This window comes from Coffea arabica, chromosome 2e (genome assembly GCF_036785885.1).
Source record: "Coffea arabica cultivar ET-39 chromosome 2e, Coffea Arabica ET-39 HiFi, whole genome shotgun sequence".
Classification (NCBI taxonomy): Eukaryota; Viridiplantae; Streptophyta; class Magnoliopsida; order Gentianales; family Rubiaceae; genus Coffea; species Coffea arabica.
The window spans coordinates 16,474,670-16,498,917 of record NC_092313.1 but is presented as its reverse complement, the minus strand read 5'-3'; the positions used below and the strand labels follow the sequence as shown (position 1 = coordinate 16,498,917).

Genomic DNA, 24,248 nt, shown 5'->3' with positions numbered 1-24,248 from the left:
TTAATGATGACATTTCCTACTCCGTCAAACTATTGTTGACCATGTAGCGTAAAAATCTCGGTGTCTAACCTTCTAATGATGACATTAGTAGACGCCTCCTCCCTCCATTTCCGCTATTTCTAACCTTCTTCATCAATGCTCGCTCGGTGTCTGCTACTACTAGATGGTTACCATTTTGCTGATTCCAAAAAAAACTAGAGTAGAGTAGAGTAGTCCTCAAGATTGTACACTTCTCATCCAATGCCTTGTTATTGACTGACTCTGGCTGTTGTGCAGTTGTTGTATCTACCTTTTCCAGACGGCCAACACCCCTTTCCTTCTTTCCAGATCCGTCCTCCCCTCTGTACCTACTTAGTCACAGCTAGCACACCCGCAACACACACTCCTCTACTTCATAGATCACATAGCACACGCACAGTACATATAATACCTAGTCGACAGCAGCCCATCCTCCCCCCCCCCCCTCCTTTATTATTCACCCTCGGCCTCATCCCCCCCACAAACCCACCCACCACATATTTGATTATTTGAAAGTGCAACAATCCCACAACATAACATTAGTTACATTACATTACAACCCCAAAATCAAAACACAAAACCCAGAACCAAAAGCCATTACTGTCCTGCAGTAGTATGAGCAATCACAACGAGGCGGCTGACGGAAGCCTTTGCTGTTCCGGTGCCGATCCGGTTGTTAGGATTAAAAGAGCTCGAAAAGGGCTTCCAGATTTTGTCCAGAGCGTCAACCTAAAGTACGTTAAACTGGGATACCACCATCTCATGTCTCACTTTTTGACGCTGTGCCTGCTCCCCCTCATTGCCATCACACTCCTCCAAGCCTCCCAGATGAACTATCAAGACTTCCAGACTCTCTATCTCCAACTCCAACTCAATCTCATCACCGTCCTCCTCGTCTCTGCCATCATGGTCTTCGGATCCACTGTTTACATCATGACCCGGCCTAGATCCGTTTACCTCGTCGACTATGCCTGTTATCGTCCTCCTGACCATCTCCAAGTCAACTTCAACAAATTCATGGACCACTCCAGGCTCACTGGAGATTTCGACGAGTCTTCTTTGGAGTTTCAGCGCAAGATCTTGGAAAGGTCTGGTCTTGGCGTGGAGACGTACTTGCCCGAGGCAATGCACTGCGTCCCACCCCGACCGTCCATGTCCACCGCACGTGAAGAAGCTGAGCAAGTCATGTTCGGCGCGCTTGACAATCTCTTCAAATCCACCAACGTCAAGCCTAAGGACATCGGTATTCTTGTCGTGAATTGCAGTTTGTTCAATCCCACGCCTTCCCTCTCTGCCATGATCGTCAACAAGTACGGATTAAGAGGCAATATTCAGAGCTTCAATTTGGGGGGCATGGGCTGTAGTGCTGGAGTTATCGCAATTGATCTCGCTAAGGACATGCTCCAGGTTCACCGGAACACATGCGCAGTAGTTGTCAGCACCGAGAACATCACCCAGAACTGGTATTTTGGTAACAAGAAATCAATGCTGATCCCAAATTGCTTGTTCCGTGTGGGGTGTGCAGCCACGCTATTGTCAAATAAGGCATCTGAGAAGAGAAGGGCCAAGTACAAGCTTGTCCATGTGGTGAGGACTCACAAAGGGGCCCAAGACACGGCCTTCAGGTGTGTTTATCAGGAACAAGACGACCATGGGAAAACCGGGGTGTCCTTATCCAAAGATTTGATGGCTATTGCGGGGGGTGCCCTCAAGACCAATATCACGACGCTGGGGCCTCTGGTGCTGCCCATCAGCGAACAATTGCTCTTCTTTGTGACCCTTGTGGCCCGGAAGCTCTGCAATGACGCCAAGATCAAGCCGTATATCCCAGATTTCAAGCTTGCCTTTGACCATTTCTGCATTCACGCTGGTGGGAGGGGTGTGATTGATGAGCTCGAGAAGAATTTGCAACTTTCACCAATTCACGTGGAGGCCTCTAGGATGACTCTGCATCGATTTGGGAACACTTCTTCTAGCTCGATTTGGTACGAATTGGCATACACTGAAGCTAAGGGGAGGATGAAAAAAGGGCATCGAGTTTGGCAGATTGCCTTTGGGAGTGGATTCAAGTGCAACAGTGCAGTTTGGCAGGCTCTCAGAAATGTGAAGCCATCTCCAAATAGTCCATGGCAAGATTGCGTCGATAGGTATCCTGTTGAGATGGCCAACTGATTAACCGTCTAGCAATTGATAATTAGTATTTGATCAAGCTACCATCACCAACAGTTGTGTGTCTGACAGGTACTTCTATAGATTTCCACGAAGATTGGACAATAATTTAAGTAAGTAGATGATACTTGTACTACTCATTAGTAGTAATTGTTGTTATCCGATGTGAGCTTGGGGTTTGTGTCCTTTCCAAAACTTGTCAAGTAGTAGTTGTAGTACTATCATTTTATGTGGAAGTTGTTCGAAAATGTTGAATTTGGCGCGACCGAAATTGCACGATTTCCCCCAGCATCGCGTCCTTGTTATACACTCGAGGGAAACATGACAATATATATTGGGAAAATTGCAGAAACCTCCCCTAAGGTTTCTGACACCTGTATTCACCTCTCCTGTGGTTTAAGAAATTGCACGAACCTCCCCTGAACTTGCTGATTTTTTGCATATTCAGTCCAGGCGATTAAAATATTATTTTAGGGAGTGAAATGAAAAATTTGTGATAGATTTGCCCTTTGTGCTACATGCCAAGTAGTATTAGTAAAGGAATGACAAAATACTATAAATTAATTAACAATTAATAAACTTTAAACGGTGTAGTTTATGGGTAAATAGGCATTACCTATTAATAAATTTGTATTTACTTTCACATATTTAATTTTTGTTAAATACAAAACCTACCAGTTTCCCTTTCGTAAAAATATTAGTGCAACACTTACTCTGTTCATGTAATGGAGGAAAGTCATAAAGAATTTATACTTTATGGATCATTTCTTTTTTTTAAAAATATTTAATTTATATTAAATATATAATCTACCAGTTTCTTTTTTTATAAGAATATTACTGTAAAATTTGTTGAATTACGTATAAACATTGATGTATTTATCATAAATTAAATGTTTGAAAGTACAATACTCATAAAGACCTAATACTTTGAATAGGTAATGCCTATTTACCCATAAACTACACTTTTTAAAGTTTATTAATTGTTAATTGATTTGTAGTACTTTGTCATTTCTTTGTTAATAATACTTGGCATGTTGCACAAAGGGCAAATATGGTACAAATTTCTCATTTCACTTCCTCAAACAATATTTTAATCGCTTGGACTGAATATGCAAAGAATCAGTAAATTCAAAGGAGGTCAGTGCAATTTCTTAAACCACAAGGGAGGTGAGTGCCAGTGCTGCAATTTTCCCATGTATATTAGACAATTCTGGCAGCCCAAGAAAACCGAAATGCTACAGCAATACCCCGTAATTTTGGACAGTTGTAGTGGTACGACACTTTAGGATAATTTGGAAATCTGTACACAATTTTGATTCAATATCCGACTGCGTCCACATAAACTTCAACAACTCTTACCATCATGTAGTATTATTATGTTAACTCTTTCTGGGGTGCATTGTAGGTTATCTACTCTTTGGTCAAGAAGTTACTATATTAAAAAGAATTTTTTTCTAAAAAAAATCATTTTACAGAAAAAATTCACTAACTAATACAGCGAGTTATTAATTCGATTTGCTGCACAACAATAAATCATATAGTCTTCGTTCTGAGAAAACTAGTAGTAGATGTGCTCAAGTGTTTAAGACTGAAAATGGAGTTACTTTTCTACCCGCAACAGAGCCCCGCTTCTCGAAAAAAAAAAAAAACCAAAAAATTGTGTCTGTCTTTCCTTTGCAATTATGATGAACTTGGTAAGAGATCTGTTGTCTAATACGTACTATATCAATCATAATTACAAAGCCATACCCAAAAAAAAAAGGGTAAAATATACTCACCCTATTGATCAACTTTTGAACGGTTTAAACTTTTCTTCGTTTTGAAAAGTCAATAACTATTGTCCAAAGTGTACATATTTTATTGCAAAGTGTACTTCTTGTATTGTTTTTTTTTCAAACTTGTGCTGATTGACAAATCAAGGCGGAGGATAACTCCAATAGAAAAGAATCAGATGGATGTTTCATTTACTAGGACTAGACTTGTATTTTGAATTCGATGTATACTTTTCAATACAACCATATTAAAAGATCCATTCTCCTGCCCGGGAGTGAATCGATAGTGAAAATTTCTTTACTCCGTCTATTTCTGGTCAAATTAGCTGAAGGTACATGTGGGTACCACCTCGGCTCTTTATTCTCTTCAAGGACCTCGTCTTTACCTATCCGAGGTGAAGGATCGTCCCGATTAATAAGCTTATCTCCACTCTTACCTCGAGCATGGTTATGGACCTCGACACTTGACTAGGACTGCAAACGAGTCGAGTCGAGTCGAGTTTTGGACTTATCGAGTTGAGCTCGACTTAAAAATGGGTGAGCTCTAGTTCGAGCTCGAGCTCTAGTTCGAGCTCGAGCTCGACGAACCTATAAAAATTGAGCTCGAGCTCAACTTGACTAAAAAAAGCTAAGCTCGAGCTTAACTCGTTAAGGCTCGCGAGTTGATGCTCGATTTCTGGCTCGCGAGCAGCTCGATTTGTGAGCTCGAATTTTTGACTCGATAACGGCTTGTTAGCTCGAATTTTGGGAGTTAATGTAACAAAAAAAATCATTTTATCAACTAATTCCTAACCAAATTATGAGCATAATCATAGCTTACAATTCATGCCTATAATTGACCATAATTTTTCACATTATCATAATCAAAAAGGCCTACAAAATTTTCACTAAATACAATCATAAATTTAGAAATACATGCCACATATTTCTAGAATTTAAATGCCCAACACTTCATACAAGTTCAACATTCTCGGTCACAAAATTTAATATCAAAAAATAAGTAAATAAGAACCAAAAGCAGGCCAAGAACTTCTTACTACAGAAACTTATTGAATTACAAATTACAAACTAAGCACAGTCATTGAAGTCATTGAAGTCACGAACTTCTTCTCTTCTTAGAAATGTCAGAGGATTCATAGTCCCAGCTCCAACCTGCTCAATACATCCAAAAATAAATAAGTGCCAATCAAGGAGCTATACAAAAACATCACTAGCATTCATTGGCTGCTCTTTCAGACCTGTACTCACTGAACATATAACTAAACTAATCAAGGGGACTGAATCTAGTACCTAGTTGAATGAGGAAAATCTACTCTGTAAGTTAACTAGACAGCTTAAAGCAAGTATTTTACTCAGAGAGGGGAGGAAAACCTGAGCATCAAAATTGTAAACAATCCACAGCAACTGGACAACTGTCTTATAATTTAGAGGAGAAATTCATTCACATTCGAGTGCAAACTAGTTAGTCATATCAGCAGCTTATATTGATCATCCTAATTTTGTAGAAGCCACAGTTAAAATTTGGACAGCCCACCAAGACTAACAAGCGCAATTCTCAAAAAAATTCATTTTGTTTAAGCAAATCTCCATTGAAAAAAATTGACCATCTGCGACATGAATTAGATCAGACTAGGAATCCAAACGAGCACCATGCACACTCAATGCTAACACCATTTCTATCCTAACAAGGATATAAACAGCAATAACTTGACCAATCCACAGTATCTGATAACCAAATGCACATTCAGCAATAACTTAGCCAAAACACGCCTGTTTGCTGAGAAAATTTCTTTTACTTCTAATTGCATGCCTCTGCAAATACTCAACTAAGCCAGACACGTATAGAACTCAAAAGAAAATTTGACAAGCAGCACAAATTGGAAGCTTACAATCTTGGTACTGAAAATGTAGGTGGAAAAACGCACCTACAGCCAATAATGCACCAATAAGCTGCAGCTGCTGCACAGCCAAGAAAATCAGGCAAATAACTTCCATTTTAGTTGCAATGAAACCAGCCACCAAATAAATCATATACACATATAAAGAAACCAGCAGCCAAAAAACTGAGAATATAGATTACCTAAAACATGAAAAAGTTCAAGAAATAGGCAATGAAATCTCTTGTGCTGACTTCATTTTCTGCAAAGTAAAAAAAAAAAAAAAAGATCAAGATTAAGCCAACTATAAAACATATTGTAATAGATGAAAAACGTAATTTGTAACATAATTACCTTATCCCTTTTCTTCACCCCGTGTAGCCTACGACACCAATCCCCAGCACACATCAACATCTCTACAGTTTTTGGAGCTAAAGAAGCACGGTAGGAGTCAAGCACTCTAGTTCCAGCACTAAATATTGCTTCCGAAGCTACGGTGCTAACAGGAATGGCTAAAATATCCGCAACCATCTTAGGCAAAATCTTGTATTTTATTGTGCTTTTCCACCATTTCAAAGCATCTAAGTTGACAATATCCAGGCTTGACTTCTCCGTAGCACTGAGAAGGCCATCTTCAAAGTAGATATCTAGCTCATTTTTCTCCGGTTGAACGGGTTCCACAGTAGCAATGTGAGATAGAAATTCACACATTCCAGTAACATGTGTCATTGTAGAGGATGAACTATTGCTACTCTTGCTACCTGGTTCATTTGCCATACTTGAGAGCTTGCTCCAGAATCTCTTGAACTTGAAACATGCATTTCCACATACTCGGCATATAAATCATACAAAGCTTGCCGGACTTTATTTATATTCGCTTGCACTTCATGTGGAGGATATATCAGTGGAAAGTAGTAGTTGATAACTCGCATCTTGAGCCTAGGATCCAAGATAGCTGCTGTGGACATCATCAGGTTACACTCACCCCAATACTTGTCAAATTTCATTTTTATCTTCCAAACCATTGCTTGAATAAAGCTGTCTTCATCATTTGCTTTGCGATCTAGAAGCGTTTTTATCCGACAAACTTCATTTAAATATTTATTTCTCAAGCCCCTGCTTTTTCATCAGGTTATACTACCGACAAGTCCAATGAAAAACCCCAGAAAAACCTACAGGACCAATAAATAACTAAAAAAAAATACATACAGAGCAGTTTACAAATAGGGGTTTATATGTGAGATACAAACCTACAACTGGTTATGTTAGTATACATATGTTGTGAGATACAAAATAATGATCTGAAGAAGTATACGTAGGTTTCCCTGGTAAAGACTTCATATCTTCTATTGCATATGGAATTTTACCCATTCAAGGATACTTGAGAGCTAATTGAGGTGCAGAAGTTTCGTAAAACAAATTTTAAAGAGCAGCAGGCCTCAGAGATCTTGGTGGATAGAAAATCATCAGGTGGGTAGATAAATTACCCATCAAGAGTAGCAAATATCTATTTCTCACATCACAGGCCCTTCTCTTTCAATTTTTGAAAAATTGCCGGAACATTCCACTCAGATGCATCATGTCATCTGTTCAGCGCTAATACGGATTTCAAAACGAGAAAGTTAAAAAAATGCTGCTTAACATGCATAAAAATCATTAATTATGTAGATTGGCTGGGTAGGAGATGAGCAACAAGTGATGCTGGTGTTGTGGGGTCAGAAGTAGCTGGTGGTTTTTTATCATTCTTACGGAGAATGATAAATGGGAATCCGTTTGATTTTTTCATCACTCCCATGATCACCAGTTCACCACCACTACCCCAACTGGGCTCAAATCTTTGCCATAGCAAGACATAGTAGCAAATCAATTTAAGTAGGAAAAGATAGAGTTTGTTTGGATAAGAATTTATTTGGATGATTTATTTGATCCAGTTACTGTAGCACTTTTTATGATGTGATGTATGTGAGATAAAAAGGTGATTGGGAAGATAAAAAGGTGATTGGGATTTGTGAGAATAAATTTTGCAAACCAAATACTCTCTATCCAAACAAACTCATAGTTTTTACATGTTATTTTCCAAAACTATATATCAAAAGATAAGAAAATCAGTAGATAAAAAAATTATAAAAAAAAATTTTGTATCCTTGTCACCAAAAAATCCTAAAAGCATAGGTAGACAACACACGCAGGTATGCAAAAAAAAGAAAAAAAACAATAATTTGAGCTTAAAAATGTTATTTCAGCATCTATTCCAGCTAAAATACTAGTTAAATTAACTAGAGGGAAGCAACAAACTTCAGACAAGAGAAAGGAAGAAGGAGGGGAAGGAACGCCGAACGGCCCGAACCAACCTTAAATTGGAAATCAAATTGAGGGCTTTAAGATGCGCCGTGGAGGAAGAGGGATGGTTAGCAGTCCTTAAGACGCACCGTGGAGGAAGTCAAGCCTCTGTCCGAATACAGCTGAGCCAATGACGAAGGCGAGTTGTAGTTGAATTGCTTCGAGAGGAAGAAGGTTTCTCTCGAATGAAGTCGAATTGCAGTCGAATGAGGCCTGAAGGGTAGCAGTGGCGGTGCCGCGGTGGTGGCTGTGGTCAGCGTGGTGCACTCGTGGGTGGCGGCGGCGATGGCTAGGGCTTGAGAAGGTGTGAAGGAAAGACCAAACAGAGATGCGGTAGAGGAGAAGTAATAAGAAATGGAATTGGGGAAAGTAATTTTTGCTATGAGCGAGCCTCTGTCTGATACTCGAAGTCGAATTCCATCCCAATTCCCATGTTATAACTTAGTAATTAACTATATAAATAAGGGTATTTTTATAATTTCACAAAGCTCGTCGAGCGGCTCGATGAACTAACGAGCCTAATTGAGGATGGCTCGAGTTCGACTCGATTTATAAACGAGCCACTCGAGCTCGACTTGAGCTTGAATTTGAGCGAACTCGACTTGAGCTTTGACTCGAGCGGCTCGAATCGTTTGCAGCTCTACACTTGACGTCTCGGCGGATGAGGTGACTAGTGATTGATATGTTAATGTGACCGCTACCGTTGTAATGGTCAGAGTTATATTTGAGCTCACCGCCATGGCCTGTCATCTGACCATAGTCATGCATAGGTGTCACATCCTGTCCATTAAATTCTCCTTTATAAATATTCTTCACCGTCTACAAGTTACACACACATCACAAACTATCCAATCACTTGTACTTTTAACTCCTGAACTATAATTGACGTTAGCATCGAAATGAGATTGAGGGACAAGACCCCGGTCCTCTTAGTGTATTTTGGCAGGTGAGTCTGTCCGTCCAGAAATCACCTCGTCCGTCCAGAATTATCTCGTCATTACACAAAGGCTGGGATAGGCACATCAAATTTGTGTAAAAAGACATTTGCTAATTTTACATGTGTCACAAAACAGCAACCAATGCTCCCGGTGCAGCAAATCAAGGTCTTTTTTTTAAAAAAAAATTAAATCGATATATTTTTCTAGAATATACGGTCACATCAAGGTGAAGGAAATTGTTTACATGATAAATCATCAGATGTAATCTGAGCATAAAGTAAGAGGTTCAATTTATGGACAATTCAATTCACATTTTTCACCAAGTCGAAAGCCTATTTTGTGCTTCTTCCAGTCCTTTTTTTGTCGGCTAGTTGAGTTCCGTATTAAAATTTGATTGAGAAACCCACGTGAATGAAAAATGAGACGACGGTACAACTGCAACAAAGTATCTAGTGTGTACCTGATCATCATATTTGGCCTGGTCGCTATTTGTGTTTGTCTTCGAATCACATTCGTAAACTTTTAACAACTCAATGGCCGAATTTATGAGGAAGATACTGACCAATTCAACACGGAGAAGCAAAAAGGAAGAAACGCAGTAACTAATTTTCTCTAAAGTGATAAACAAAGGAACGCAGAGCCTGAAAAATAGGACTAAAAGCTTGCTCATGGAACACAAATTGGTCGCAACGGATTTTCTGTACCACACCCTGTCTCACATCCTGTCCCACTTCTTATAATCTTGCCAAGTGTCCATTGATAAATCAAACCCTCAAACAACCCAACTCGGACCATGTTAAATTGATTAATCGATTAACCAGATAGAAAACTTAATCTCTTTAACCAAAATCAAGTAAAATAAAAACTCTTTAACTAAAATCACAATTTATCAAGGAAAAAAACCCTAAAACCCAAATAACCTCTGTCCTTTCTTCATCATCTTCACCATTCAAACAGACAATTTGATGATCTGTTGCTGCCCTTTCTCCTCTTTTAAACCAAGTCTAAACTCATATAGATTATTCTATTCTTGTTCTTGAATATTTCAGCCAAAGAATAAATTACTGATATTGAAAAAAAAAGAAAAATATTTTCATTTCTTGAATTTGTTCTGCGTTGTGGAAAGTCATCAGATTGGTTTTAGAGAAACCAAGAAAGATTCGTGTTAATGCATCTTTCACTATCGAAGCCTATATCATTCTCGTACAACCTTGATGATGGATAAGAAGAGCTGGAGAGGAAAAGGTTCTTGGGTGGAGGAGGAGGAGTGACGTAAGGTAAAGCCATCAACTCTCAAGAATTCATTCCTGACTTTAATGAAGCCTTCAATAAGTTCTTGACTTTATACCCAAAGTTCCAATGTTCAGAGAGAATTGACCAATTGAGATATGATGAGTACAGTCACCTATGTGATCCAGGTGCAAAGGTATGCCTTGATTACTGAGGTTACTGGTTGTTTTCTTATTTTCAAACGCTACAGTATTGGGATTCATCTGCATTTAGTTTAAAGGAAATTTCTACAAATTTGAGCAATCATGCACTTCATGGGGGTGCAGAGGAAGGTACTGTGGAGCATGTTATTAAAAGCAAAATTATGGATTACTGGAACATTCCTGAGAATGAGTATGTACTTGTTTTTACTGTTAGTCAAGGATTTGCATTTAAATTGCTGGCTGAATCTTATCCTTTCCATTCGAACAAGACCCTGTTGACTATGTTCGACCATGAGAGCCAGTCTGTGAGTTGGATGGCTGAATGTGCTAAAGAGAAGGGTGCAAAGGTGTACAGGGCCTGGTTTATGAACATATACTGATATACATGGTACAACATTAACAGCAAGGGAGGCTACCTTTTGATATCTTTTTTTGAATTTCAATAGTTTCTTTCAAACATTATGGGAAAAAGTCCAAAGGCTCTCTTACTTTGGCATAAATCAAATACAGCAACTATAGTCACAGTACTTTGGGACTCTTATTCCCTGCTATGATGAGATGATGGAGCTGGTTCAAATCATTTGCATATGTTTACATATCCAGATGTCAAAGTTCTATCTCTATCTGTCAAAGGCGAACTAGATCAGAGTGGAATTGGAAAAGAATCAGAGATGGAGGACAATCCTTCTGCAGTGTTCCTCATGTCAATTGATTCACGTGGCCATGAAATACTAATTCTCCAAAGAATCAAATGGAAGCTCAGATGCAAAAAACAGATTCTCTACCACGAAACAAAGACTGCACAACAAAATTTTGATTTTGCCAGTCTTTGATTCTTTTATTAACTGATTTGCTGATTAGTGGTTTTACTCATTTACCAACTGTATATATATGTTAAAATAAGTTGGTTATCTAGTTTTCAGATTCGGGAAGCTCTTCTTACTTGTCATCAGACTGTACAAAGTTGTGTATACATCTTAAATCTAAAATGATAAGTTCATATGGTATTCTTTTGCAATATCATCTTCTCACCTATCAATTTTAGAGCACTGATGTACTCGAAAACATGAAAAATGTGCAAGTAAACACATTAGTAAACAACGGTCTAGCGGATCAAGCTTTAGCACAATTCTCAATTTGAATTGGTATAATGAGCAATGTAAATGATCATCTGTTTCATGAGAAAGGAACCCCAAGCAATTTAGTAGAAGTAGAAATGGTCGATGGGAAATTCTGCAATATCTGATCAGCTGTGGTGCATACTCACAATGATCCTTAGTCATTAAAATCCTATTAACTTCAGAAAGTGTCTCAGAAAATGAACCACCAAGACCAGTAGCTTTCTCTTCAGACATAAAACTGCATAAATTTGTTGCTGCACGGTATTCCTTGCAAAATATAACAAACTATTCATCTGAGTACTATAAACTTACGGCCAGGTATAGAAGAACCTGAGTTGTCTGCTTTAAACAGCGTATAACAACATAATCACATCTGAATATCATAAACAAGTTATTACATATCTAACATGTATAAACTTTTCAATTTTCTTAGTGCGACCTAAATTTTCAATCAATAACAGGAACTGTACTTTCTCTATCAGATATTGAATAACTTCTCAACATAATAGGCATAAAGTAAATGCAAAAAGAAAAAGACAAATAATAAAATACGAACTAAGCATCTATGTAGAATCAATACATACATCACAATTAACACTCAAAAACTTAAAACTAATGAACCAAAATTGTAAGCCCACAAAACTAAAAAAAAAAAATTTACTTGTAACAAATTTCCTGAGGAGTAAGTCCCTCTTCAAGAGCCTTATTCTCTGTAGCTGTTCAGTACTCATCCGTACCACATATTTATATCACATTATATCTTCGTAACCTACATCCTGATTTTTGTACATATTTGAAAATCTATTCTCCTCTAGTCTATTCAAAATCATATCTGAAGGATTTAAAAGCTTTCCACAGTTTTCACATTGATCTCCTTAGAAGACAGGAGATTGAATAAAATAAACCAACCCACTAGTCTTCCATTGGCATCAGACACCTCTCAGCATCAGTTTCAGATTTCTTTATCTAATAAAGAATGTTGTCTCTTTAAATTTTGTCGATACGTGACAATTTTTGCACTGACATTTTTTACATAACTTCACACCATCCAAGTTTTTTGCACTGATCATTCATCTTTAGCAACTTGTTGATCAGTATCATTATTTTTTTCCAGTTCTTGTGCCTACAAAAAACAAATGCTAAGTTAGTAAATGTAATGAATTATAATTATAACTTATCAAACTAATATATATATATATATAAGATTAAGTAATTAATCAAGATTTTTTCATACTTGGACAAAACTCATTGATGCATGCTGGTATGCTATTGAACTTGAAGACATCAAATCATAATCTTAGTAGAAGTTAGAGTCTAATGTCTGCCGAAAATTATAAGAAATAGAAAACCACACATATAAACAAACAGCTATAAACTTGCAACTAATTGTGTCATGTTTTTAGTATATCGCCTATTGTAGATGTCTTCTATTGGAATTCTAAATTCCTGATATAATTAAAGAGAGACAACCACAAATTAAAAATATCATTAAAAAAATATATCTTTAATATAGTTTAGTCATCTAAAGAATAAAATATTCAAATAAAAATTTAAAATGAATTATATATCTACTATGCTATACAAGACAAAAATGACGAATAACTATACCTGCTGTGGTGGTAATTCTTGAACAAAATCTTGAATTGTAGAAGAATCCATATTTGAATGAACAATATTATTTTCAAATTTCAATAATAATTTTTGCCCAAATTATAAATGAGGATCCTAATATTATTTCTATGCTTATCATTCATCATAGAACTAAGTAATCAAAAAAAAGGTTATAGTCAAACAATAAAATAGCATTGTTCACATAAACTAAATAAATTGTCTAACCTGTAATCTTTTTTATGAAAACTTCTCTTTCACCTTGTACTTGCTTTTCTTAGTAGCCATTTTTAGTGCACTACTTGGTCTCTTGGTTGACTTGTAAGTGACTCTTTTTTCATTTTGATACCTTTTATTTTATTATAGTCGATTTCAGATGGATTAGTGTCAACATCTTGATACACACTTTATTTTCTTCAATACGCACTTCTTTCCTTTTCTTTTTCCCTTGACAACATGTATTCATTTGTTCTGACATTTTTCAAAATTCATCTTTAGCAATTTGATAAGCTTCATCATGTTCAGAAGCTTTTATCATCAGCTTCATATATAGATAGGATAACTCTTTGTAACGAAAATTTAATTTTGCCTTTAACTCCATTTTCGAGCTACTTTCATTGGAAACATGTACATTTTCTGTTTTAGCTGCTTTTGTCCATCTCTTCAATATATATGCATCATGAATTGTTTCAATATTCAGAGTCATCAATATTTTTAATCCATGTGAACACAAAAATCTAGCAAATTCAAATTTCTTACAACTACATGAAATTGAATTCGTGCATGAATCATAAGTTACAAGATGATGGAAAGTCTTACCATATGATGTAACTCTGTAAATCACTTGATTTCATAATTCATCATCAACTTTTCATTTACAATCAATCCCTTTGCATAGATCGTCCTTAAGTTTTTCATAAATTTCATGTGTATATATACTTGTTGCATGCTGTAAAATCTTACACGGGAATGTCATTGTCGGTGTACTTTGACTGCCTTTAAAATCTGCTACGGATTCATCATAACGACGATCATCTAACAGCTTTTGGAAGTGTTCAAAAAATTCAAGTAAGTCATGTTTATAATTTACATACTTCTTATAAAATTGTTCATGGACTCACTTCGTTGGGTCGTGGTCATATCAGCATAAAAGGTTTCTCTCCCCTACACTAAAGCCCATTTCTCTTTTATATTAAATATTTTCTTCAACCACTTGTTGTCTTCCAAACCATACATTTTTAATATTTTACTTCATCCCTCAAAAAAATCATTCTCATTTTCATAGTCATATATGCAGTAACTAAAATCTGTCGCAAAATTTTGAAAATCTTTAAAGGCATCAGCTAGATGCATTGTTGCATTTTGATAGATATGCCATATACATAAGCGGTGATACGTTGTTGGCCATTGAGAAGCCAAAGCCGTTGTTATTCTTCTGTCTTGGCCTGTAAGAATAGTTCTTGGTATTTTTCCCATCATAGTCTTAGCAAATGTGTCAAACAGTCATTCAAATGTTCCAATTGTCTCATCATTTAATAAAACAGCCCCAAAAACTGTAGTTTGTTTATGATGATTTACACCAACGAATAATGCAATTGATCTCCCATCTTTGTGTTTTCTATAAGTTGTATCAAAACAAACCACATCACCAAAATGAGCAAAATTCATTCTCATCTTTGCATCAGCCCAAAATATGTTAGTTATCAAGTCATCTTTATCTACTTGAATGGTATAATAAAAATTTGGATCCTCTAATTGCATCCTATGTAAGTACTCTAAGATTCCTCCTGTGTCACCTTGCATCATTGGTATAGATCTTTTGGATCGTAAGTAGTTTTTTAAATCATCTCGAATAAATCCAAGATTTTCTCGTCCACCAACTTGTTTCGATATCAGTTCAATCGATTGTTTTGGTGCAATTTCGCAACTTCGAGCCATATCTATTTCAGTTTCTTGTGCCATTGTTATGTGTCTATGAGATTTGAATAAATGAGTCTTGCTCGGAGTTGATAGCTCATGATTATGTTCAGCAACAAATTGCACAACACGGTATTTTCCAGCTTGTCTACAGCTGATTTTCATCCTTGCACCACAATCACATCTTGTTTCTGGACGAGGACACTTAACAATCATATTGCGTTTGTCTCTTGGCCTTTTTCCTTCATGGGAGCAGCAAAAAATCTTGTCCAACATCATATCACTATTTTTGTCTTTATTCCCTTACTCAATCGAGTTCCAAACCAGATGCTTTGGCATATTTTTGGTAAAAATTTCTAACTGCTACTTCAGTATCGAATTTCATGCCAAGTTTCGGTACAAAGTCATCTGGTATAGCCAGATGAAGAAAATTTTGATTTTCTTGATTGCCATCAGTAATACAAAGAGGTAAGGCATTATCATTTATCTCCTGTAAGTCAACATCTTCAAAGTCCAATTTACGACATGATTGGATTTCATGAGTTGGCAAACCATTCTCCATATTCTCCCAAAACCTAACAAATGACCTATATCATGGACCCCAGGAGATGAAAAACAAAAAGAAATTTGTATGCTGGTCACTGCAAGATGCATAATACGAAGAAAATCAAACTAAAACATTGAAAAACTTATTTGGAGAAATGTTAAAGGAAGCTTTGGCTCCACAACAATGCACAAATATGATTCTACCTGTAATCCAAGAAAAAGCTGAATCATTTTTCATTTAAAGAAAAAGTGTAATATCATAAGTGCTGATTAAAACATCGTTCTCTATTTCAGACTAAATTAGTAAATTAAGCATAAAAACTCAGCCGAGAGTCAAAAGGAACAATTCCTAAACATTGACCTTGAATTACAAATTTATCCAGCAATCAACAATGAAGCGTAATATTATAAATAAAGATAAAAATAATTCAATGCATAAAGTTACAAAACAATAGCAGAGATATAGATCCAAACCATCGGGATCCTCAGACAAATATGCATGAGATCCCCAGAGAGATTCCAAAAACATGGTCCACTATGCTAAAATGATCATTCTGGCCATATAAAAATATTTAATAACCAAAACAGAAAATTTCAAACAGTTTGTGACTATTTTTGCTATTTTCTCTTCTTGAAAATAGAAGAACAATTTTTGTTTTCATAAATAAGCTTACATGCAAAACTTGGCTTCTAATTAGTCCCTAGCATAACTTTTGTTAAAGAAAAAACAAAAGAAAAAGCTGCAATCGGTTTAGGCATTTGAATGAATAGGTGGTGAGCTTCGTCCTGTGCATATTCCACTATGCTACAGTATAATGAGTGTATGTCGCGTAGATTTGTACTGCTTTCTTTTGTACAAAATATGGGATTCCTCACAAGCACTCGGTTTGATTTCAATTTGCCTTTTGCAGTTTGGCTGCTGACCTTTACAAATATAATGCGCTTCCTCTATTACCTGCTCAACGCAATCTCATCCCCCCTTCCACGCTTTACCCACAATAGCCCATGACCACACCTGACAATTATAGGTGAATTGTGAGTGATTCTTGGGAGATAACACTCCCGCACGGTGGAGATGATGACGAGGGGGTTTCGTGGTTTTTAGGGTTTTTTCCCTTGATAAATTGTGATTTTGGTTAAAGAGATTAAGTTTTCTGTCTGGTTAATCGATTAATCAATTTAACATGGTCCGAGTTGGATTGTTTGAGGGTTTGATTTATCAAGGGACACTTGGCAAGATTATAAGGAGTGGGACATGATGTGAGACAGGTATGGTACAGAAGATCCGTTGCGCAAATTGGCTGGTCTTAGGAAGTTTGGGTTGATGGGGCTATTTCCATATCTATGAAGTATTATTAGCTAGGTAAGGAACATGAATTGTGAAATAATACACATTGCAACTTCTAAAAAGTCAATTGAATATTCATTACATGTTTTTTCAAATTTTAATATGCTGGTGGTGTCGTGTGGTACACTCGGTTTTGACTTTGGACAAGGTACATATATATATATATATATATATATATATATATGTATATACACATCCATAGATGCATAAAAGTTAATTAACGTTCCTGTTCGTGAGAAAAAACATCTCTCACTCATTGCTTGATCCTTTGTTCACTCTTCCTTGGGAGATAATGGTGAACGTGTTTACAATAGTAAAGCCGATTGTGCATGGAGTGATGAAGCTGGCTGGTATTACACCCCACAAGGTGGAGATCGAACCGGGGACGATCATGAATTTTTGGGTCCCAACCCAAGTCGTCAGCCACCAAAACCAAAGACCATCAACAAATAAGCCGCCGGTGGTACTTATTCATGGATTCTTCGCCGACGGCATTCTTACGTGGCTTTTCCAAGTTCTGGGCTTGACAAGAAACTACGCCGTTTACGTCCCTGACCTCCTTTTCTTCGGGGACTCCATCACCGGCAGACCTGAACGGACGGCGGATTTTCAGGCCAAGTGCTTGGCCAAAGGGTTGATGAAGCTGGGAGTGGAGAGGTGCAGCGTGGTGGGGTTTAGCTATGGAGGGATGATTGCATTCAAACTGGCGAAACTGTATCCTGACTTGGTGGAATCCATGATTGTGTCCGGATCAGTTCCGGAGTTGACGGAATCAATCAGCATGGCGACATTGGAGAAGCTTGGGTTCTCGAACTGGTCGGACATTTTGTTGCCGAAACAGTGCAGGGACTCAGACGGCTTCTTTCAATCGGGAGCTACTCAAGCTTATTCTCCAGGTTTCCTAATTTCATCTTTAAGGATTTTCTCCAGGTACTTTGCTTTATTCTTTTCGCTCTTGCTACTTATTCGAATGTTCACCCAAATCCCTTCCCTATAGAGAAACTGGTAGCGGGCGGGAGAATTTTGCTTTAACAAATTGACAAAAACTTGGATAGATATGGTCTTTTAACCCCAAATTTATTACACCATCTCATCAATCCAATATTTGAAAATGTGGTAAAATGCAGAGCTGATATCTTCTTCCTCTAAAACACGTCTATTCCCAACTTAAACAGCTACCAATATGCAAATATCATAATCGATGTGTTTTTGGGTGATAGTGATGGCAAGAATACAAGTACGACGTAAAGCTTGAATATACCTAATCATAGGTGGATGATGTTTAGACCAGATCTACTTTCTAAACAAATTTATCGATGTATTATATCCACAACATCCCCGGCATATGATGAAGTACTAGTAATATTCATGTTAGGAATAGAATAAAATCTTAAAGATTGGGCCAAAGAAAAAGTGGCAAAAGCAGATGCAGATGACGGTTTTTCAGGTAGAGGGTAGTAGATAATTGTTCCCCTAGCCAGCAAGCGTTTCAATGGTTAATGGTATTTCAATTCAATCTCAGTTGCCTGTATTCTATGCATGCTTGTTGGAGGAGTTGCCTTCTCTCCAATTTCTCTGAGTACGTCCCAATTTCTCTTCGATTATCCCAACTGGAAATACAGGATAGATTGCATTGGAGGTGTTCGAATAGGTGATTATTTGACATATCATTTAGAATAATTAATGTAGCACTTTTTTACTCCGTACTTGATTGAATATGAACAAATTAAACCTTATTATGCTTGCATCAGTGGCTAGTTTATCCAAATATGCTCCTAACAAAAGCTCCTTTATATACGAAATCCCGTTTTAAGAGTCTATCATACGAGTCTCCCCCGATATTGTAGAATGCATGATACTACGTAGTACTATACGCCGATGTCTCTCCAGTAGAGAGAAATTGTTGTTGCACGCCAGCAACTCAATTCAACTATGTTACTATTAGACTTGTCAAAATTAAACTAGAAAACGTGATACTTATATATTTAGGAATGGCAACTGGACCGGTTCCACTACCAATTACTTCTCTTGCTCTTGTCCGGCCTCGCTTCTTCTACGGGTACTCTTGTGGGGTTAATGAAAATTTGTCATTTAATTTTATTATATTCAAATTTTAGTAAATAATTAAATACTAAAATATTAATACATTATCAAATTATTATCTATTTTAATTTCACAATTAAAACTTATAAAAGCAATCAAATAAAAATTATTTGAATATAATCCAACATGATGAAACAAATATAACTAATGTAGTCAAGTTTTCACTTTTTAAATAAATACAATCATTAAGTTATTATTGTACTTTTTCTGAGAAAAAATGTGTTATTATGTTAAGTGTAATTAGAAATTTTTATAAATATATTGGTAAATTTAGTATAAGTATTTAATAATTTCTATTAATATAATTATTAGTATAGTTGATTATTAGTATAATTGATAATATCAATTATATTATATATATACTAATATACATTATAAAATATTTATAACTAATAATATCATTATTATAAATTTATAATTAATTAAATTAAATACTATATAAATATAAATATATATATTCTAACAGGTGGTGGGGCAGAGGTATGCTCCCCTTGCCCTTGCCCCATTTGTTAATGGGGAAAAAATTCCCCCCGCCCTGTCCCACCCTCAGTCCATTCTCCTGACGAGCATTCGTCCCAATTGTCATCTTACTTATATCATCTTACAATAATTCCCTCCCTTTTTTTGGGTTTCGGGTAAGACGATATGCCTCTTTTTATTCAGCGTCAATTATGGTCCTTGGGTATATAACATCTAAGTCAAAACTTACTGAATTTATTATGTAGTAATATCAATTCGTATCATCCTAACCTCACGAAGTGGCACGATCAATGTCTGACTTAGCAATTGAATATTGGTTCCGACTTCCTAGACGATCTTGTAGATCTACAGTTTTGGTGTCCACTCCTTATCAATTTTGAACTTGGAACTTGATCTCTCAATCTTTTGAGGATAAGTTCTTTCATAATTTTGTGGGGGCAGGCAGAAGGTGGTAGATGCTTACCAACTTTCCTCCAGTCAGCCATCTAAGGTCAGTGTCAGATGTAAGAGTTTGGGAATTCAGGAAGGGAAAAAAAAATAAAAGAAAAGAAAAGAAAAGAAGGTACAGTTCTGTGAGAAAAGAAAATAGGATTGAGAGACAAGGGCAAAAAGAGAAAATAATTGATTTTGAACTCATTTAGTGTTATTAATATTTGACACTTGTGGGTTAATTTGGCACATATAAAAAAAAAAAAAACACAAGAAATGAGTTGAAGTTTCCCTTCATCTATCTCCATCATTCCATTTCGTTTCTCTCTCTCTCTCTCTGGTTAATTTTCTTTCCATTTGAACGTCCCTAACAAGTAACAAGGAGCAACTTTAACCTTGTCTTCCTTCAAAAATGAATTTAAATAAAAAAAAAAGTTTTCTTTCCTTTTCCCTTGTTTTCTGTCTAAATCTAATTTTCCAAGCTAAAAAGGGTAGCATCCAATCCTGTAGCCGCAAATAGGGAGGGAAAAGATACTCACATATTTCTTTTCCTCATTGCAGGCTATGTTCCATAGCAGGAAAGAGAGAACGGAGCTTCTAGAGGCAATGGTTGTCCCCGACCAGGAGTTTACACCCACAGCGTATTCCCAGGTTGCCCATGCTATATAAATATATATATATATATTGTAAAAAATACTACTCCATATTGTGTGATCTAGTGGCGCTAACTCGAAAATGCCTCCTTAATTACTGCAGAGAATTTATCTACTGTGGGGGAATGAAGACAACATTTTCGACTTGGATGTTGCCCATAACATAAACTTGTGTGTCTCCTCCCTCCAAAGTCCAAACTCAACTTTTATCTATAATATACTCCAGTAGTAAGGCAACTTTTTAGCTTCCATTAATGTATTGAAAGAGTCACTGACTAACCCCTACGCTAAAATTTTGTTGTAGGGAATTGAAAAACAAGGCCAGCTTGTACTGCATAGAGAACGCCGGACACATTTCTCATCTAGAGCCAATGACGGACCTAAATTTTTTCAATTTTAGTTTATATTATGAGAGTTGATATATATATATATATATATATATATATGAATTAGTCATCTTTGAATGGAATTTCAATTTTGGCCCCCCAAAAAAAAAAATCCTGGCTCCGTCACTGTCTAGAGCGACCCTGCATTTACAACAACCACCTCAAGAAAATTCTTCAGTCCCTCCACCTGTGAAAATTTAACCCAAAAAAAAAAAAAAAGTCGAAGCAATGAACCTTCATTTGGGGCTGTATTGTATTGTATTAATTGTTGGGTCACTTTTTTTTTTTTTTTTTTGAAAAGGGAAAGAAAGCAAGAAAGAAATGTTTTCACACGCTAAATTCATTTACATCCTCTAGTTAATTAATTAGCCTTGGTTGTAATTAACAATGCACGTTCCTTTCTGGAGCTGAAGAACACATGCTATTATGATTAACCTTTTTCTTGAACCGCTCCAACCAGAAAAAAGAGAAAATCAATTGCAACCCTGGGCTGACCGCCACTGCTCGTCAGATGTGGCTCTTTCAAGTCATAGCCTTGACAAAGGGATTAGATTGTGCCGTTTGCGTCCGCTATTATTATGAGTACTAGACCTCATTTTCTTTAGGTCATTCCATCGCCTACGATACAAATGTAAGAACTGAATTCACATTTTGTACTTGACCTTGTTGAAACCATATATCTTCGTTATTGCATGTTACTGATGGCACTACTTCAATGCTCTTGGCCTGCACAAGACTCGTTTTTCCCAGAAAACAAAAACACAAAAAAAAAAAAAAAAGTGTTTTTCTCGTGCTTTTTTCATTTTATTTTTTAGTTGACCAAAGGTTGTAAAGGTTTTAATGAATGATAAATTGGGAGGTTTTCTGCATTTAACCCAAAAAAAAGGTAACATGTTAACAATTTTTTTGAAAAAAGGAAAAGGAAAAAATCCAAACAGTGCTTAGTTTTATTGGTCAGTCAACATTTTTTTTTTTGGGCGGGCCCGGAAGGGGTCGGGGGGTGCTGTGGATGTTTTAATTCACAACGCCAAACCACCTGGTCTTGCCCTTTGCATTTAAATCCTAATTTACTCCAATCCTAACTTATACTACTACTCCCCAATGTTATTGCCGTTGTAGTGTTTTTAATGCCACGGCAGTAAATCTCTCATCGAACGTCAACACTTCGTATGGAATCATCAAGGACATCACAGTCAATGTGAGTTGGAGCTACTGTCCCAGTAAAATGATCGATTTTTGTACGAAATCAGTGGCCGGTATCGCATTTATATCCCATCATCCTTAATGATGAGCCCCGTAAACATGAAAATTATCATCCGGGAGCGGTTGAGTTCCTACAGTGGACCATTAGTGTTACCACTTTCCTCCTAGGGTTGGTGATCAACTGTCAGGCTCCATTTATTTCCAGTATGCTTTCTAGCTGCTTCTTTCCCTTTATTGGTCGTGTCTTTTACCTCTTTTCACCAAGAAAGCTGGACATCAACATCCAGTCCAATTAGCCAATTGGTTCCGAAGGAGGGCATAGTTTTCTGGTTATGAATCTTATGATGTGACAAAGTCTTCTTTGTTCTGTATTGCTTAATACTCCCTCCCTTTTTTTATAACTGACGTTTAAGGTTTTGCACACCAATTAAGAAAAGTTTTTCATTGTTTAAATCTATACACTACTTTCCTTTTGTACCCTTATTAATTGTCCAATTCATCCATGTTTTCTCTCACTAGAGTATTAAATGGTGCTGTTTTATTAGGCCAAAAGCAATGCAAACTAACTCCTCCCAATTATGAAAAGAGAGATAAAAGGGTAAAATTGTGAAAAAATAATTAATGCTGCATGGAAATAATAAAACGACAGATAAAAGTACTTAAGAGCAAATTTCTTAAACGTCAGTTATAAAAAAAGGGAGGGAGTAAGATTTCTCTTTCTTGAAACAGGACAAACTTTAATACTTAGTGTTTAGTTTATAGTAATCCTAAAACCAGATAGAATTAATGAGCAAGTAAAATGGAGAACAGTTATTATTAGAGTAGTGAAGTCCGAACCCAGCTGCAGACCTGCAGTAGCAGATTCATGTTTGTGAACTAGATGGAGTTAGGCGATGGGTGATTCTTTTATGCAGAAAAATGTGCAATAAATTGTTTGTGTGTTTTTCTTTGTTTTGCGGACAAATCAAGAAGGCAGAGAGTTGTGGATGTAACATTGGAATAGGAATCATGTGCAGCCGGAGAAGTGGACGTAGACCGCGAGTCGATTAGGAGTCAATCAATAATTACTCAGGAAACCAACAAATTATTAGGAGCACATGACAAGCTTAAGTATTGGTGAATTGAAACGTATGATCAGAACTCTCAACTCAATTACTCACCATTGATCAACTTCATTCCTATAGGCCCATTATCTCATTGGCTCACTCCACGAGACATCTCATGTCCATGAAGTTGGCATTGGAAAATTTTTAAAAGAAAAAAGAAAAGAACACATGAACATTTTGTACTACGTAGTAGTATTAACTTTCTTTGTCTGAAAAGTAGTGGTAGATGAACAGCAGTAATTACCATGAATGCGACCTGAGGATCTTCCACCGGTGTGCAAGGACACGTACTAAATGAAATCCGCCCCAATAAATGCTGACGCCATGGGCATTCTGCGCCATCATAACTCTCCTTAGCCTGCACAGCTTCTCGCAGTCTTTATGACATGCAGATGCGGTAGTCGTTGTCTTGGCAAGCACATCAAATTCTAGATTATATATATTTACTCGATTCCACTTTGATAGTTCTATATTTTTTTTTCCTGTCTTAAATTATAATTCACTTTTTAATTAAAAAATATAATTATTTTTTATTTTTTTAAAAATACTCTTATTTAATGTAAATTATTATTACTATAAATTAACTTATTTAATATAGATTGTTAATATTAAATATAACCTACTCCATTTAATGCATTTAAAATTTTTAAAATATATTGATATATAAAAAAGTCAACTTTATTTAATGTATAGATATTTTAGAAAAATAGTAATTTAAATTTATTTTTTAATCAAATTAATTACTTATCAAAATGTGTGGGATAGAGAGAATATATATATACATAGACACACGACTCGAGA

At 36.3% G+C, this 24,248-nt stretch overlaps 1 protein-coding gene, 1 long non-coding RNA gene, 2 other non-coding genes and 1 pseudogene across 4 annotated transcripts; 2 read left to right on the top strand and 3 right to left on the bottom strand.

Moving 5' to 3' along the window:
- The first annotated feature begins 82 nt into the window (after positions 1-82).
- Positions 83-2,452, top strand: LOC113726307 (3-ketoacyl-CoA synthase 4-like). Its single transcript, XM_072079337.1, has one exon. The coding sequence runs from the start codon at positions 634-636 to the stop codon at positions 2,188-2,190; it is 1,557 nt and encodes a 518-aa protein (XP_071935438.1). The 5' UTR covers positions 83-633; the 3' UTR covers positions 2,191-2,452.
- A 2,432-nt stretch (positions 2,453-4,884) lies between these two features.
- On the bottom strand, positions 4,885-6,100 carry LOC113729294 (uncharacterized). The gene is made up of 3 exons (XR_003458125.2): positions 6,040-6,100; positions 5,849-5,918; positions 4,885-5,111 (listed from the first exon to the last, which is right to left on the bottom strand). It is a non-coding gene; the product is annotated as an uncharacterized lncRNA (long non-coding RNA).
- Positions 6,101-7,271: 1,171 nt separating this feature from the next.
- LOC113733567 (small nucleolar RNA SNORD24) lies at positions 7,272-7,364 on the bottom strand. The gene has a single exon (XR_003459072.1). It is a non-coding gene; the product is annotated as a small nucleolar RNA SNORD24 (small nucleolar RNA).
- A 182-nt stretch (positions 7,365-7,546) lies between these two features.
- On the bottom strand, positions 7,547-7,631 carry LOC113733539 (small nucleolar RNA R12). The gene has a single exon (XR_003459050.1). It is a non-coding gene; the product is annotated as a small nucleolar RNA R12 (small nucleolar RNA).
- Positions 7,632-17,362: 9,731 nt separating this feature from the next.
- LOC113722421 (uncharacterized) lies at positions 17,363-21,075 on the top strand (annotated as a pseudogene).
- The last annotated feature ends 3,173 nt before the right edge of the window (positions 21,076-24,248 follow it).

Coding starts and splice junctions, on each gene's coding strand:
- LOC113726307 (XM_072079337.1), top strand. CDS start 634: ATGAGCAATCACAACGAGGCGGCTGACGGAAGCCTTTGCTGTTCCGGT.